Below are 15743 nucleotides of genomic sequence, written 5' to 3'. Positions count from 1 at the left end.
ACCTGTGCTTTTTAATGTACATGAAAGAAATGGTTAAAGAGGAATGAGAAGAACTGGAGTTGGGAATGAAAATCAGTGGGGATTTCATAAAATCAGCTAGTTTTGAGTATGACCAAGCTTTAGTTTGTGGTTCAACAAAGGAGGGGAAACTCAGATGAGTGCACTGGAAGGCCAGTTTAATGGTCATTGGATGAAAATAAATCTAAACAAATCAAAGGCTATGCGGTTTTCAAGAAAGAGGAAGGCTAAGTTAAATATTAAAATAGGAGTTGATTACTGGGACATTGAATAAGGATGTTAAGAAAAGGCTCATCAAAACTTTTATTTAGAGCATGGTTTTATATGGCATGGAAACATGATCATTAAAGAAAGTTGACAGACATAGATTTGGTGCTTTTCTTTGAGAATTCTTGATTGTTGTCTGATTTTGTCAGTCACGTAGTTTTTTTCAAAGAGTTTTCCATCCTTTCTAACCTATGTATTTTAGAAAAAACAACATTAAAATGATAGAGAAATTTTGAGAAAATTTTAGGTGAAAAAGAAGCATTTCATGCGGCATTCAAAGCTGGCAAAAACCTTGGGAGTGTTGTATTGGCAGCTAAGGGCTGTATTTTGAAGGTGGTAAGCATGATTAAAAGGTAACTAATAAAATCAAGATTTATTCAGTCTAATCGTTTTTGGAACAGACCTTGTATTAGGAAGCTAATTGTTAACTTTTGGTGCTCAGATCATCAAATCAAACAAGCATCCATTGTTCACTATTTTCAGCAAGACTGCAGCACATTACTCTATCGCAAGCAATGGTATCCTGGTATGCGTGAAATCTAATAATTTTATAAGAACCCTTGGTCAGGCATAATACCTACAACCAGAAGAGAGCAAACATCACACGCTGATCACCACTTGTCATTTTATGAGCTCTGAATGACAATACCACAGTACCTTGGCATAGTAAGGTACACTGCATGGCATAATATGAGTATGTAATCCATATGAGTATGAGTCTCAAAATTACTTGACTGAATAAAATATGAATCACTGCATACCAACAGCAGACTGGTTGGAATTTCAGAAATAATGGAAAAAAGCACTCAAATTCCTTTAAATGTGAAATCTCCAAGAAAGAGACCAATAAAGAATATTCAATCACAAAGTAAATGATGAGTATCTTCAAGGAGCACTTTGTAAATCTAATATATTGTAACATGAACCAAATGTTAAATGAGGGCCCACTATAATATTAAAAAAAGTGCTGAATAAACCTCTCCAGTTTGTGAAAAAATGATAAGTAAATGGATTATCGTCATAGATTCTCAATGAGAATTTTATATTGAAAGATATACTATTGGGAAAGAACAAAGGGAAGTGATACATAGGACATACTTATCATCACCAGCACTTGCAAGTTAGGACCTTGAAGTTTTCGCAAATTTCAATTACATTTGTTTAAGTGTCTCACAAGTTGGAAAATTTTTCCCTTAAAGAATGTTTTGGATCCATCCTCTGGGTCATATTGCCAGATTATTTTCCTTTTGCTTGTACTCTTTAGTTCCTGATATCCCCAGTTGAATTCCATAGCTGCTACTTTGTGGTTACTGAATCCAGTAAAACCTTCAGAATGGAGGATTTAAGGAGCACAAAATGTAGCACAACAACAGGAAACTGCCTTCTTAAGTATTAATGCCTCCTCCTCCTTTGGTGAAAAGGAAATGCTGCTTGTTGATAAAGTCAATTAAACTTGCAATTTTATTATGTCAATGAAAGGATGTTGCATGAACATACATAAATCATAATGTATTGTTAACTTATTACAGGAAATAACATTAACTCACAATGGCTTTCACATTAAAAACAGACCCTTCCCCAAAGAAGTTTTTGGAATGCTATATTAGCAAATGAGAACCATTGTATGATAGATAACACAGTCTATATAGATGCATAAGTATAGTCAATCAGATAAAAAGCAGGCACTTCTGCAAAGAAAGGATATGATGCAGGAATATTTTGAAATGACTCCATATTGATCATTTTGTAGATTTTAACGCATTTAAAAAATTAATTATTTGAAAAACAAACTTAATGCGTTATTTCCATCATAAAAATGTTTCCCTTGCATACATAATCCTTTTAACCATCTCATTATTTAGCAATATATGAATTATATTATATATTATATATATATATATATATATATATATATATATATATATATAATGTAAGCAGTATAAAAATATATGGAATTAACTTGCGACTAAAGCTATATAGTTAAAATCAATTTTTTTTCAATTTTTTCACATTCAGCCAAATACCATTTTTGGCCTTCAGAAGCATGGCAAACCTGTTGTACTCCAGTGGTATTTGTGTTTTTGTGCTGGTTGAAACTTCATAATCTCGAAGGAAGTGGGCCATAGCTAGTTTGGTGCTCATTAAGGCAAACCTCATGCCTGGAAAATAAGTTTTTCCAATAATCAGTAGGCATAGTACAGAGTGCCAAGACAACCTGAAGGCAGACATGGGAGGACATGTTACAAAACCCAGCTAAAATGTACATGCACTAAACATTTTGTCCAGAATTATTTACAGAAATATGAAAGAGAACAAAAGGAAACAAATCCTCAATGATTAGAAAGCAAGTTTGGCTTGGGGTAAAAGCAATTCTGATTCAAGTAATCATATTGAAATAAATGTAAAGATACATGCTATTCATATGGGAAAAGCACATAAAAACACTGCACGGTAACATTCAATAGAATAGAACGGTGATTATCCAAAAGAAATATGAATAACCTAGACAGACCTCACAGGCTGTAATAAAAAATATGTTATTGGCAGTAATTAAAATATGACTCCAGTCTTTAAAAGGCAAAAGAAAATGTTGGAGACGATATGCTCATATGATATTCCATATTTGCCATATACAGCAAAGTATAATATATAAGAAAAATATAATAAATAAGAAAAATTGTAACTATGGAACTATAAGCATGAATGGAGAAAAGGGAGTATGGTGCAGTTAACAGATGATAAAGTATGAGTTACTGAGAACACAAACATGTAACATGCAACAATTATGTTGAGGTCCACAACAAACATTAAAAACTAAAACAATGTTTTATCAAAGAAAACAACAGAAGATACCATTTTGTGACAATAGTTTCATAATTTAGGGGAGAAATGCATTACCTGTAAAGTAGAATAAGCACAAGCAACAAATATTTAGTCAGTAGAATAGCCAAGGAAGTTTACTACATTATAGGCTTAATTTTGTGCATATAGAAAAACTTCATTATACATAGCACATTATTCTATCATATACAGACATGAGCAATAGTAGCATTAGCTAGGGAATATTAAATACATTAGGAACACAGTATTATAAAAGAAAGAAGTTTCCAAGAAATAGGTGTGATGATGGCTAATTCAGTACACTCAAACAAACAGCCAACATCAATGATTCGCACAATTCTCAGGAAGAAGGACAACATTAAGGAGACAGAGCCTTCAAAAGAAGTAATAAGAATATCTATCCAAGTGTTATGCATTCTCAAAGATGTTGAAAGGTTGCTTCTCACATGGATAAACAAAAAGCATTGACAAAGCGATGCTATAAATATGAACATCTGTGAGAAGATAAAATGACTTTTGCTGCTGTTGTTAAGAAGGCACCAGGAACTTCAATGGATGATGAAGAAGCATTTTAGGGGAGCAGCAAGTGGTTCAAGAAGAACTGGTATCCACAGTGTTGTGAGGGATGGTAAAGCAGTGAGTTTCAACTCAAAAGCCGCAGAGATCTACACTGGTAACTACAAGAATTACTGCTACGAGGGTTGCTATTTATATTTTCAGCCTAATAATGAAAAGACAGTAATTAAGTGTTGAAAATGGCTTTGTTGTTTTTCGAAGTATTCTCCATAATAATCAATATGCATGCGCTCAAACCAATCTTTGTAACACTTTTTCCACTCCAATTTTCCATTCCGAGGTACCTCCAAAACATGGTTTTTGAATGCATCAACGGCTTCTTCAGGTGCCGAAAAACGTCGGTGACACAATCTTTTCTTGATAAATGGGAATAAAAAGAAGTCATTTGGTGCTAAATCAGGGATTTACGGAGGATGACCCATTAATTTGAAGTTTTGGCCAGCCAAATAGGCAGTTGTTCCAGCCAATCTGTGAGAGCTTGCATTGTGACGATAAAGAATGATCCTTTGTTGCCTCTTCTTTTTCCGTATTTCACCAAGCACTTCTGGCAAATAAATGCTCGTGTACCATTCAGAATTCATTTCATTTATGCTCGTCATACTTATCCCCAAGAATGCCCTAATCTCATAATAAGTCACATGACAATCTTCCTTTACTAGTTCTTGCACAGCATCAATGTTTTCTGGCAGAACAAATGATTTTGGATGGCCTTCACGACTTTAGTCGCTGAGCGAATGGTGGACATGATGGAATTCATTATACCAGTGTTTCACAGTGGCGAAGGATAGGACTCCATTGCCAAAAGTGGAAGTAAGTTGCCCAATGCACTCGTCTCCATAATTCTCGTTGAAAATCATAAAAATTCATTGCACGAAAGTGTTCACAAGTTAACTCCATTTTTTTGCTGAGGAAAAATTTTCGATCTCTGTAAACAACACAAGTTATGATAAAAAGGCAAAATGTTCTGAAGAAATTTAGCATTAAAAGGGTCAAACTTTCATATGGTAATGTCAGATGGCGAGTAAAGCACTTGTTACGGCTCAAAATATAAATACCAACCCTCGTAATTACTAATTATTTCCATTATTTTTTATTGCCTTAAAATTGAATTCAGATTCCAGGTTGGTTCATTCCACAATAGAAGAAGGAATGAAAATAATTCATTCTCTGTTGCATCATACATTGAGAAGCATCACCCTAATAAGGTAGTAGCTATGCATGTCACTAATTAATGATAATGCTGTGTCATATTTTCACTAAGTTTTGAACTAGTGGCAAAAACTAATGCATCTGTAGCAAAAAAAGGGGGGGGGACTCCCTTTTTTTGCTACAGAGGCATTAGTTTTTGCATGTATCACCACAACAACAGGAATGTATCAAAAATAATAAACTAATCATTTGGATTCTTTTTTTTTGTTTTCTAGATCTCTAGGCACCCTATTTCCCCCAAGCTTTGATATTTTTTGGGCACCAAGTCTTCCTGGAAAAGCATTGCTGGCACTGGGATAGGAACTGGCCCCCTTACCCTGATGTGGGCTTAGTACTGGGTGAACTCTACCATCACCTACCACTAACATGAACATATACAAGACAAAGACTAAAATCCTAGTACGTGGAAGAGAGAAGAGAAGCGAAATACAGTAGTCACACTGAGAGGACAAAAATTAGAGCAAGTGAATTCCTTTAACTATCTCAGAAGTACCATCACATGGGACAGAAGAAGTACTACAGGCATCAAGCAAAGTATAGCTCAAGCTAAGAGAGCATTCACAATGAAGAGACAACTGTTGTGTTCAAAGAAGATATAACTACAGACAAGGAAAAAATATGTGAAAACATTCGTATGGAGCGTGGCACTCTTCGGATCAGAAGCATGAATCATTGGAAAAGTAGACCAGTAAAGACTAGAAGCCTTCGAAACCTGGTGCTGGAGGAGGATGCTTAAGGTCGGATGGATGGATAAAAAGAAATGAAGAAGTGTACAGAAGAATAGACAAACAACGGAGCTTATGGAACAACATAGAGAAAAGAAGAACCTAAAAGAAATATAAATATTAAAAAAAAATATATATATATATATACACAAACACACATATACATATACACACACACATTTGTGTGATTTGCTTGATTCAACCTTCCCCAACCCTCCTGTGTTCATCCTTTATGTGTGTTCCTATCCCTTTTCCTAATATCTATTTCCATGTGAATAAATATTTGTGGGGATCGAGATGGTGCGGTGGCTATCATACTGGCTTCCCACCCAGAGGGCCCGGGTTCAAATCTGGGCAGTGTTGAATATTTTTCAGAGGTATCACGATCCCTACTTGAGGAGCTTTGTGGAGAGCACTTTGAGTAAGTACAACATCTGTCGGATGGGACGTTAAGCTGGGGACCCCTTGGCACCTTTCGTAAAGAGTAAGCTAATGCCGATGCCGGGTTTCTCTCCACCCTTCATCCTTTCCTGTCCATCCCCTATGGCGCAAATGACCTCAGTTGTCGGTCGCCTCCCCTAAATACCACTACCATGAATATTTGCTTGCCATATGGTGGGATTGCATGTTTGAATGTATACATATAAACCTTGTACACAATTTTTTGGTGGCATTGAACACATCATATTTTACATTAATTAATTTGTGCAAAATTGTTTCACTTTACGAGAAAGATTCTGGAATGAATTATGCTGATTGTATGAGGTTACACTATATTTATCAATCATTATGGCCATTCTTAGTACCAGAAATTCGAATGTTGTGCTACTCATGGAATTTTCCATGAACTACCAATGAAGATCTGAAATACCTCATTATTACTAAATTAAGGTAATTAAAATTTGAGCTTTGAATCACAGCATTAAATTAGTTTACTCAAACAAATACTTTTCACACTTAAAATGATTAATTGAAAATTAAGACAGTCAAATCTGGTACACATTTTGATGTCGATAACTACCGTATTTTTGGGATTAATAAGTCATTAACATTGGAAAATATAAGAATTTCAAAAAAATTTTCAAAACACTGATTGTAAAACAATTCATGATGAGAATAATTCAATCATTACATAAATGTATGCATGATGTGCTGAGGCAAGTCCACCACCACATTCCACCTAGTAGTTGGTGCTGAAAATGGGGTATTATCTACCAAATCAGACGTGATTTTAGTTAGGTTAGAACAGTCAAAGAAGGAAACTGTAAGGTTTTCAAGTCTCTATTGACATACCAAAATGAAAAATTTTAAATTTACCAAGAGTGATCATCAGACTGCAGTAATCATCAGTAAAAAAACACCCCTTTCTATGCATTTTAGTTTGCCATGTTTCCCACGTCAAAAATTCAATTTGTGGTGAGTACGGGCATGCTAATGCTAATTTCTCATTTTTATTCAGATTAATTTGCTTTAAATTAGGATAATTACCCAAGCAGTTACGAGGGCCATGTCCAAATCCTTGGAATACATATGGAGATCTTTTTGCTTTCTCTTCAGCAGAAAACCGCTCTGGACGAAACTCATGTGGCTCAGGAAAATATTTGGGATCATAATGAAGGCCCATCACAGAAACGAAAACAGGCGTCCCCTTCTCTATTACAATTTTTCTTTCCCCATCTTCAGTAGGGAGAGTCATTGTATAATCTTTGACACATTCTCGGTCTATGCGGGCCACAGGTGGGTGTTTGCGCAGGGCTTCTGAAATAAAAAGATGCCTAATATGTACCTAATTCAATTTTCTTGGGCATAAAACAGCAATCTACATACACTCTACATACACATGTCACCTGGGCAAAAAACTGAATACCATTTGCTTCCTTATTAGAAGCATCAGGTTTACCGTAACAATGGATGTCCTCATGTCAATATATTATGCAAATATCTACTCCTGTATAGTATATAGTATCCTTTTCTGGGGTTCTTCTCCGCTTGCAGACACAATATTTAAAATTCAAAAGCGAGCCGTACGGCTAATTGTCAAAGCAGAGCATAATGCTCCTTGTCGTCCATTATTCCAGAAATTGAACATTCTACCTTTACCATGTATTTATATCTATGTATTACTGGTGTACACCTTTGTAAACCTTTCAATGTATGACACAAATTGTGGTATTCACCACTATGGGACCAGGTCTAAAAATGATCTGCACCGAACTTACGAAAGAACTAGAACCACCGCACTAGGCCCTAAATCTATGGGTCTCCTTATGTTTAATAAGCTAAATGAGGACCTGAAATCCAGCACAAACATTTGTCTATTTAAAAGGAAATTGAGAGCTTTTCTTCAAAGGAATTTGTTCTATTCTGTTAGGAATTTCATGGAACATGAAACTTAGAATAGGTATATGTATTACATTGTGTATTATTGTATGTATTGACGTGTCCTATACTATGTGTACAATTTTTTTGTATGATGCAGTCTCTGGACAAATAAAAATTATTATTATTACTCTTTCAAATACAAGAGCTGTCCAGGAAGTAACCTATATTTTATCACCAAAAATCCAGGCATAAAGATAGAAACCTTCCTACACACTATGATTTTGATGTGTTGGATGGGCTTGCATATTCAATGAACTCCTGGAACTTCACTAGCAGTATTTTTCTATGATATGTATGTACTGCACACTAGTTTAAAAGACAGGGCCACGTTAAAATCAAAATTGAAGAAAGCAATAGGAAAAAATCTAAATTATATTCCCATTATAAACATGGATGAACAAAAAGAGAAAATCAATCCTGGAACCATGGGACTTGGCCCACTTGGAAAGAAAGATTTTTAGACTAATTTTTATCCCTGTTTTCGTGTAAACTGAAATGCATTATATTTAATGATTTTTCATATGAACATTTGCAGGAGATGCAAATAACAAAGGCCTAATGCTAAAAGATTTTCATGAAGACTTCTCATTTAGAAAGGCTTCCTCTTTATCATAAGATTTCTTGTATTTGTCAATACTTTTGTAGAATTCCAGGTTTTTACTTAATTTTTTGTGTTTTTATTGTATCTTCATCTTCATAAAGAAATAATGTTTAACTAGTCTAATGGCCATCCTCATGATGAACATGCCCAAATTATAACAAACTAATTAGGAAAAACTAAGTTTAATGATTCAATATACATAATATAGATATAGAAAATTAGTTTTGGACTAATCCGGAGCAAATATATGATTAACATCTCCAGGTAATTCCTATGGAGCAGTGTGGTTTCACATAAATTCCAAGACTCTGAAAGTAAATTTGGGGTTTTGATTGAATTATATGGAGAGATGCCCACACCGAAAAAAAAGAATAAAAATTAATAGCATGCAAATTCAAGGTATGTAACTTTCAGATTGCATTGAGCGTTGGTTGTTCAAGTTAGTAATCAATAGTTGGTCTATTTTTTTAATCTTTTCAGGCAAAATTTGATTTTTCTAGTAAAAATAGCATTTCATTTTTCCAGTAACATAACAACTTCAACATGGTATGTTACATGAGGCCATTTCCCAACATTTTGAGCAGATATTATTTAGAACTAGTGCATAGAGGGTGTAGACACAAGAATTGTGAGTGTAATATTGAGTATTTCACTCAGAACATCTCACTGAATACAAATAAATTTCTCTGATGATGTTTCATGGTTTCCCAGGCTTATTTCAAGTGAGGGTCATATTCCCAGCATGAAAACAGTAACTGCTCTTTCCATTCATAATCTATCCATGTATAGATAAACAGAATAAAATATCCATAGCTCCTTCATTTCAGAAGGGACAATATACTTTTTTACACGCTTTACTATTTAGAATGATGTGTTTCATCGTGATATGGCATTATCTGGTGACACATAAAGTAGAGCCTGAATCCCTTAACTTTAAAATATTCATAGATAAAATTATTAGAGTTATAAGCTCCAGTTACCTAGCAGCACCATTTCCAAATATACCATGTCATTTAAAGCTTCATAAGTGATACCCTGGTGACTCTCAAGTACAGCATTAATTTCTTCTCTCACTTTGTCCTGAATTTTAGGATTTAATGCCAGTTCATAAGCTGCAAAAGTCAATAATGTGCTTGAAGTTTCATATCCAGCAAGTAAGAAGAGTAAACACTGAGCTATAATCACTTCTTCTGTCAAAACTGAAATAAAAAATAAAATACAATATTCCAGAATCCAATTTTTTACAAATTACTAGAACAATTACAGTACCAGCATGCATGTACCTCAACATATGAACTATTCAACACATGATTTTTTTTCATATTGCACTTTGGACTCAAACTCGTTTTCAGGATACAATCTGTGGCACTTTTCTAATGCAACAAATCAGAGACCACTCAATGTAAGCATCAAAGTAGCAAAGGTTGTTCAAAGGTTTTACTTCCACCAAAAGTTTGCTTTTCTGACTGACAACACATAAAAAGTGTCACTGTTCAACTCTCATGCTGTAGGCACACAGAGTTATCTAGAGTAATGTTAGTTGCAACTTTGTAAGTATCTAATGCACAACAAACATACAGCAAATTTGCCATTTTTTTCCTTGTTAAACAATCAATATACTGGTGAAGAGAAGAGCAACTGGCATTTTGCTCATAGATCCCATCCCATAGTATTTATTAGGTGTACAGTATACACTTTTTATAAGGTGTTATATTGTAGTTTCAAGGTTATTTTCTGGATATTACAGAATAAGAATTTCAGACAGTGATGAAGGGTTTAACACTAGTACAAGATGATTTCAGAAATTCAAAATTAGAACTGGCACACATAATTTTGTTAGACAAGGAGAGATTGGTAGTGTTGGGAAGGAGGTTGCTCAAGAGTGCAGGAAGGATTTTCAGAAACTGATCAAGTCAGAAGATTATTTTTTAATGGTAGTAAGGCAGGAATTTTCAGCCAAAAAAGCCTAAAAGTGTAAAGAATGAAATGACAGTGCCAGGACACATTCCAAAGAAACCTCTAACAATCAAAAATTGCAGTAAAAGTGATTGATTTTTACACTTGAAAACTGTTGCTTTGCAATGCACATTAGCAGATGACTCTGAGACCTCAGTTTCTTTGAATATACCAATGAAAGATAGATTAATTTTGTAGAGACAGTGGTGATCTGAAGATAAAACCTTTCTCTATTTATATCTCTAAAAATTCTCAATTTTTATGAAGCCGAATGTTAATGGCATAAATTTGGTTTTAGGTGCAGGAAAAAAGCCTGGGTAATCAGGCAATCCTTCCCCGTGGGCATGACAGAGGCATTCACTAGCATTGTAAAATGGTATCTACAAGAAAAGGGCTTACTCAAAAATGTACTTATTTTAATGGGCAGTAATCTAATATAACCACAATTGGAGGAAGATTTGGATCAAGATTTTAATTCATTACAATATAGCTGCTTCTTCCTAATAATACATATATGACATTTACAACCAATTCATTATTGGGTTATTGCTGACTTTAAAAAACTTTATACCTAAGGTCCTTTCTAAATATGCTTCAAAGTTACCACAGGCACAGGGTTAACCATCAGGGAATTCTGAAAATTTCACTTCAATATTCTTCATTTTTTGTCTTTCATCAGGTATGGGAAAATATTTCTGTGGGAATACTAAAATCATTATGGAAAAAATTGTGGACAAAATGTGTACAGGGAACTGCTTTGGAAAGACATTTGATATTTTAGATATGGTTGTTTCCCTGAGTAAGACCATGTACTATGAAATCATGATGTACACATTCAGGAGATACAGAAATACAATGCTGAGGTTGCAACAGAACAGCTACAGGAATTCAAAAAGAAAATCATGAGAAGGAAAAGCAAATGTCTTCAGAGAATGAAGGAGACAGCAACTAAAAGCGAGTGATTTAAAAAATTAACGTAAGATAATCTTGCAGCACTGGAGAGAATTTTAATTGGTTATCTAAAGCTATTAGAACCAAGCTGTTGTTTTTAGAGCAATAATATCTCCAACGATAATGCCAATTTTAGAAATATGATATGGAAATGACAGACTCAGATATTGTTAGATGGATCTTTTAAACCTACCTCAACCAAGAGAAAAAGAAACAACTGATAACAATAAATCCAAAACCAAACTCCAAACTCGGGCAGGAGAATATTAATTTTTTTTAATTATTAGAAGATGATTTTTGAGCTGAGCATATAAAATGAAGAATGCCATAAAGAAATAATGCAGTAATGTACATAAATGAGGAATCTGAGAAAAGATTGATTTTTAATGAAATACAATGAAAACTTTGGTTTCAAGATTCAAACTGTAGACAAAAATTATTTATGTTCAGAATTTGAAGTATTACTGCATTTCAATTATTGCATATATATAACTGGTATTACGAATTCATAAAAAAATATCTCCACTAAGCATCATTTGTTCTCAAATTTCTCCCATTCACTTTGCTACTAGGTTACTTATTAAGTGTAGTCGATGTTTCCAAAGTAAAACACACAAGAGAAATATAATATGAACTCATTGATGACGTCTATTTTAATGCTTTTTTAGATGAATTTTGTAGCCATGAATTCCAATTTTTATATCCTAGATGGATTCAAATTGGACATTTAATTTAAAACTTAAGTAAAATATATATCAACAAAATAGAAGTTTACAAAACCTTTCTGCGGACTTTCAATCTCCTTTTCAATTCCAACTTCTGTTTTTTCCACATTTCCTCCATGTTTCGCATCAATCATCAGTTGAAGGAAGTCATTCCTTTGCTCTTTCTTGCCTTCTTCTCTTTCAGTTTTAGTTTTTTTTAAAAGAGCAACAAGAAAGGACAGAGCACTTGGATTGAGAAAATTGAGTTGTACAAAATGAAGTAGCCAAGTGTTCCCCATGATGACTAGGAAAATCAAAATTCTCATTTTTATGGAGATGTAGTCAAAGTTAGAGACAACTCGAACAAAATCTGCTTCAGGCTGAAGATATGAATCACACTGAACTCCAAAAGCACATGAGGCAATGACATCAAAAGTATACCGGCCAAAGAGTTCCTTCATTTCCATTTCTCCCCCATTTTTCAAGGCATCACTAAATTTTTCATCATTACCACTTTCATTCAAGACCTTAGACTTGGCTTCATCAGAACCATTAGATTCATTCCTTACATTAAGGTATTTCATTAACTGCATGGCCACCGTGTCAACCATTTGAACCATGGATTTTATTTTCCCAGATGTAAATGCGGGTGTCATTAAGGATCTTACAATTTTCCACTTCTTGCCTTTAAGGCTTAACAACAAGTTTGCAACATGAGGGTCCTGTCGGCGCATGATTACTGAGGGTCGATCAGTAAAGTACTCAAAATCTCTAACCATAACTTGTTTGATTACTTCTGGATCAATTAGAATCAGTTTTGCCTTACGCCCCTGAAACAATGAAAACATTAAATTTAGTAGGTAGAAGTAAATTGCATTGATTTTTATACATAAATCATCTCAAAGAGTGGTTAAAAATTTAGAAGCATTAATAATTGGTAATTCACACATCTTTCATATTTTATATGCATGCAAAGTTTTGTAAATATAGAATAAAAACATCAGAATTGAAATAAACAAAAACAACACTTATTTTTTCCTCTGACAATTAATCCTAATATTTATTTCTTTGCTTCCATAAGAAACACAGATTTAAAAAATCTTTTTGAGTAGGATAAAAGCAACCAGGCATTTTTAGGGGTTCATGTAAGTAATTTTTCTAATTAAAAATTAATGTCTTAACCTGGTTAAAGTAATTCATTTCCAATTTCTTCATATCATCACTGTTTCAAGGGAATTTCAAGGAAATCAGTTTGAAGGAAGACCATGATCTCTAAAAAATGTTATTAAAACACATGATCCATACACATATAGCAGAGCCTGTTGAAGAAAAGAATACCACACCAACATTGGGATCCTTTGCCACTCTTCCATGTGTATGTAAGAACCTATTTATGGTGTTCATCCTTAATATATTTTCCAAATTTCACCTTCAGTGTAACAGAATAGTGAGGTTTTCAGAGGTTTATTTAAAAGACAGTCATACTATAACCATGAACTACAGCTTTTATATGATCCATTGACTTCCTAGACATCTGTAAATTGTTTCAATGAATCACCAGTGAACATGTTAATAGATCAATATAGAGTATTAAAAATCTTTGCAACAACATAAATTTAACTGAGAAAGTGACACAAAAAAAATTACTTAAAGAGGCATGTGAAAACATCTTATAGTGACACTGTAAGGAAATAAGACCTGTAGTATAAATGCTGGTGCAAAAACTGTGGAGTGGTATATACTGCAAACCTGATTAGAATTTCAGAATCAGTGTTTGAAAAGCATTAAATTATAGTGGATCTATTTATGGAGTGTGTTCCATGACTTTTAACTTATTTTCTTTAAAAGCAGCTTCTTTGCACCACAGTTGCCAATCAACTTGACATTGAATAGCACAGTGACTACTCATTTTATAGGTTCCCACTTCAGAATTTTTCCCGATGAACAGGCAATCATTTTTCCTCATTTATTTCTTCTGAGAACTTGGAATCTAATATATATTTAAGTGGATCATCCCTCATCGCGTTCCATGCTACTGGTTAAACTCAAAGTTTCTCATTTTGGTTTTCATTATGGCCTGCTTGAAAAATGGCCTACAGCAGATCTGTTTTCTCAATTCAAAAGAACATTGATTGTCCTCACTGGAAATTCCTGATTGAGCAATCCCAGACCGAGTAGCTACCCTGAATAACTACTGGGAGCATTAATTGGGTTCGGTCTGTAAACCAGGGGGAATCTCCAAATGCTGGGAGAAAAAACTACTTTAATGTGCTTTTCATTGTATAATGGAAATGATTACACAGGTTTCCTGGCAACATTTCGGGAACTTATCAATTGATATCGGCAACCTATAAGTACCAGCATGAAAACCAAGTATGAGGTTTCATGTGGAATGTAAATAATTTCCATTTATTTATAAGATTAATTATTTCATGTTAAACTCCTTAAATTTTCTCTTTAACTCATATGTTGATCGCGATCCGAAAAATATGTACAAGTGATCAGCGAAGATCAAACGACCCATTATCCAAGATCAAACCTTCGTCCATTAAACAAAAATATGTACCAAATAATATTAAATAACTTATAAAATAGGTGCTAAGTTATCTCATAATTCATATATTTATAAGTGGTACATGAATTGAAGGCATATTTGGTCATTCATTCAGGATACTCTACCAAAATTATAAACTTTAACAGTCATCATAATAAAAGAAATATATTAAGATCTCACCTCGAACATTCCTCCCACTGGATATCCCTTCAGTTTATTATACATTTCCAAATAAAATTCATGAAATGACAGTCTAAAAAACATTCTGTCTTTAATGTTACCAAAAAATATTAATGGTGTTGCATAAGGTATTCCCTTCTTTTCCCAAGTACCAAACGTGCCCGTGAAGTACTTATACAAGTACCACAGTACTAAACACAATAACGCGACGACATATGATGAATAATTAGTGGAGCTTAAACAGCTCAAAAAATCCATTATGGCTGTAAAAAATTGAATTTGTCATTAAAACAAGATTAATCTCAGATGAAAGCATGAAAATGTAAAAAACAGAATGTCGTGAAGATTGATTGCCATTAAGTCGCGTCAAAATAACTATTAACTCAACTAATTGATAAATTATGATGAATAAAAGCGCAGAAAATCGAAATAACACGGTACCTCGTCAACTTATAATGGCTACCAAAATTATAAAGGTGACAGAATGAAAATCAACCCCACAACGAACTACAGAAAACATATATAATAATTTAACGCTATACACTTTCAAATTCAAAGGAAGAACATTCGACCTTTATTTGAAATTTATTTATTTAATGGGGTGTTCACCTATTTGTATACAAACATTTTTTGTCTTCAGAAAATAAAATGACAAAATTCCTATCATGCATGAAAACTCTTCGATTAATGCGAAATTTACTTCACGGTAGGTGCAAAGGTCAAATATAAGTCCCTTGGTTTAATTTTGTACCTTTTATATAAGGAACTTTTTGCTGCTT

The 15743-nt window shown here is 33.7% G+C and overlaps 1 protein-coding gene across 1 annotated transcript; it reads right to left on the bottom strand.

Annotated features, from left to right (window-relative positions):
- Positions 1–2223: 2223 nt before the first annotated feature.
- On the bottom strand, positions 2224–15743 carry LOC139691847 (probable cytochrome P450 6a14). Its single transcript, XM_071589756.1, has 6 exons — positions 15716–15743; positions 14965–15227; positions 12307–13060; positions 9600–9818; positions 7125–7394; positions 2224–2444 (listed from the first exon to the last, which is right to left on the bottom strand). The coding sequence occupies exons 2-6, from the start codon at positions 15220–15222 to the stop codon at positions 2272–2274; spliced, it is 1674 nt and encodes a 557-aa protein (XP_071445857.1). The 5' UTR covers positions 15223–15227; positions 15716–15743; the 3' UTR covers positions 2224–2271.

Source organism: Hetaerina americana, unplaced genomic scaffold (assembly GCF_022747635.1).
Source record: "Hetaerina americana unplaced genomic scaffold, ioHetAmer1.1.p SCAF_4, whole genome shotgun sequence".
In the NCBI taxonomy this organism is placed as follows: domain Eukaryota; kingdom Metazoa; phylum Arthropoda; class Insecta; order Odonata; family Calopterygidae; genus Hetaerina; species Hetaerina americana.
Note: the sequence above shows the minus strand (reverse complement) of the source record. Positions and strands in the feature narration are given on the sequence as shown.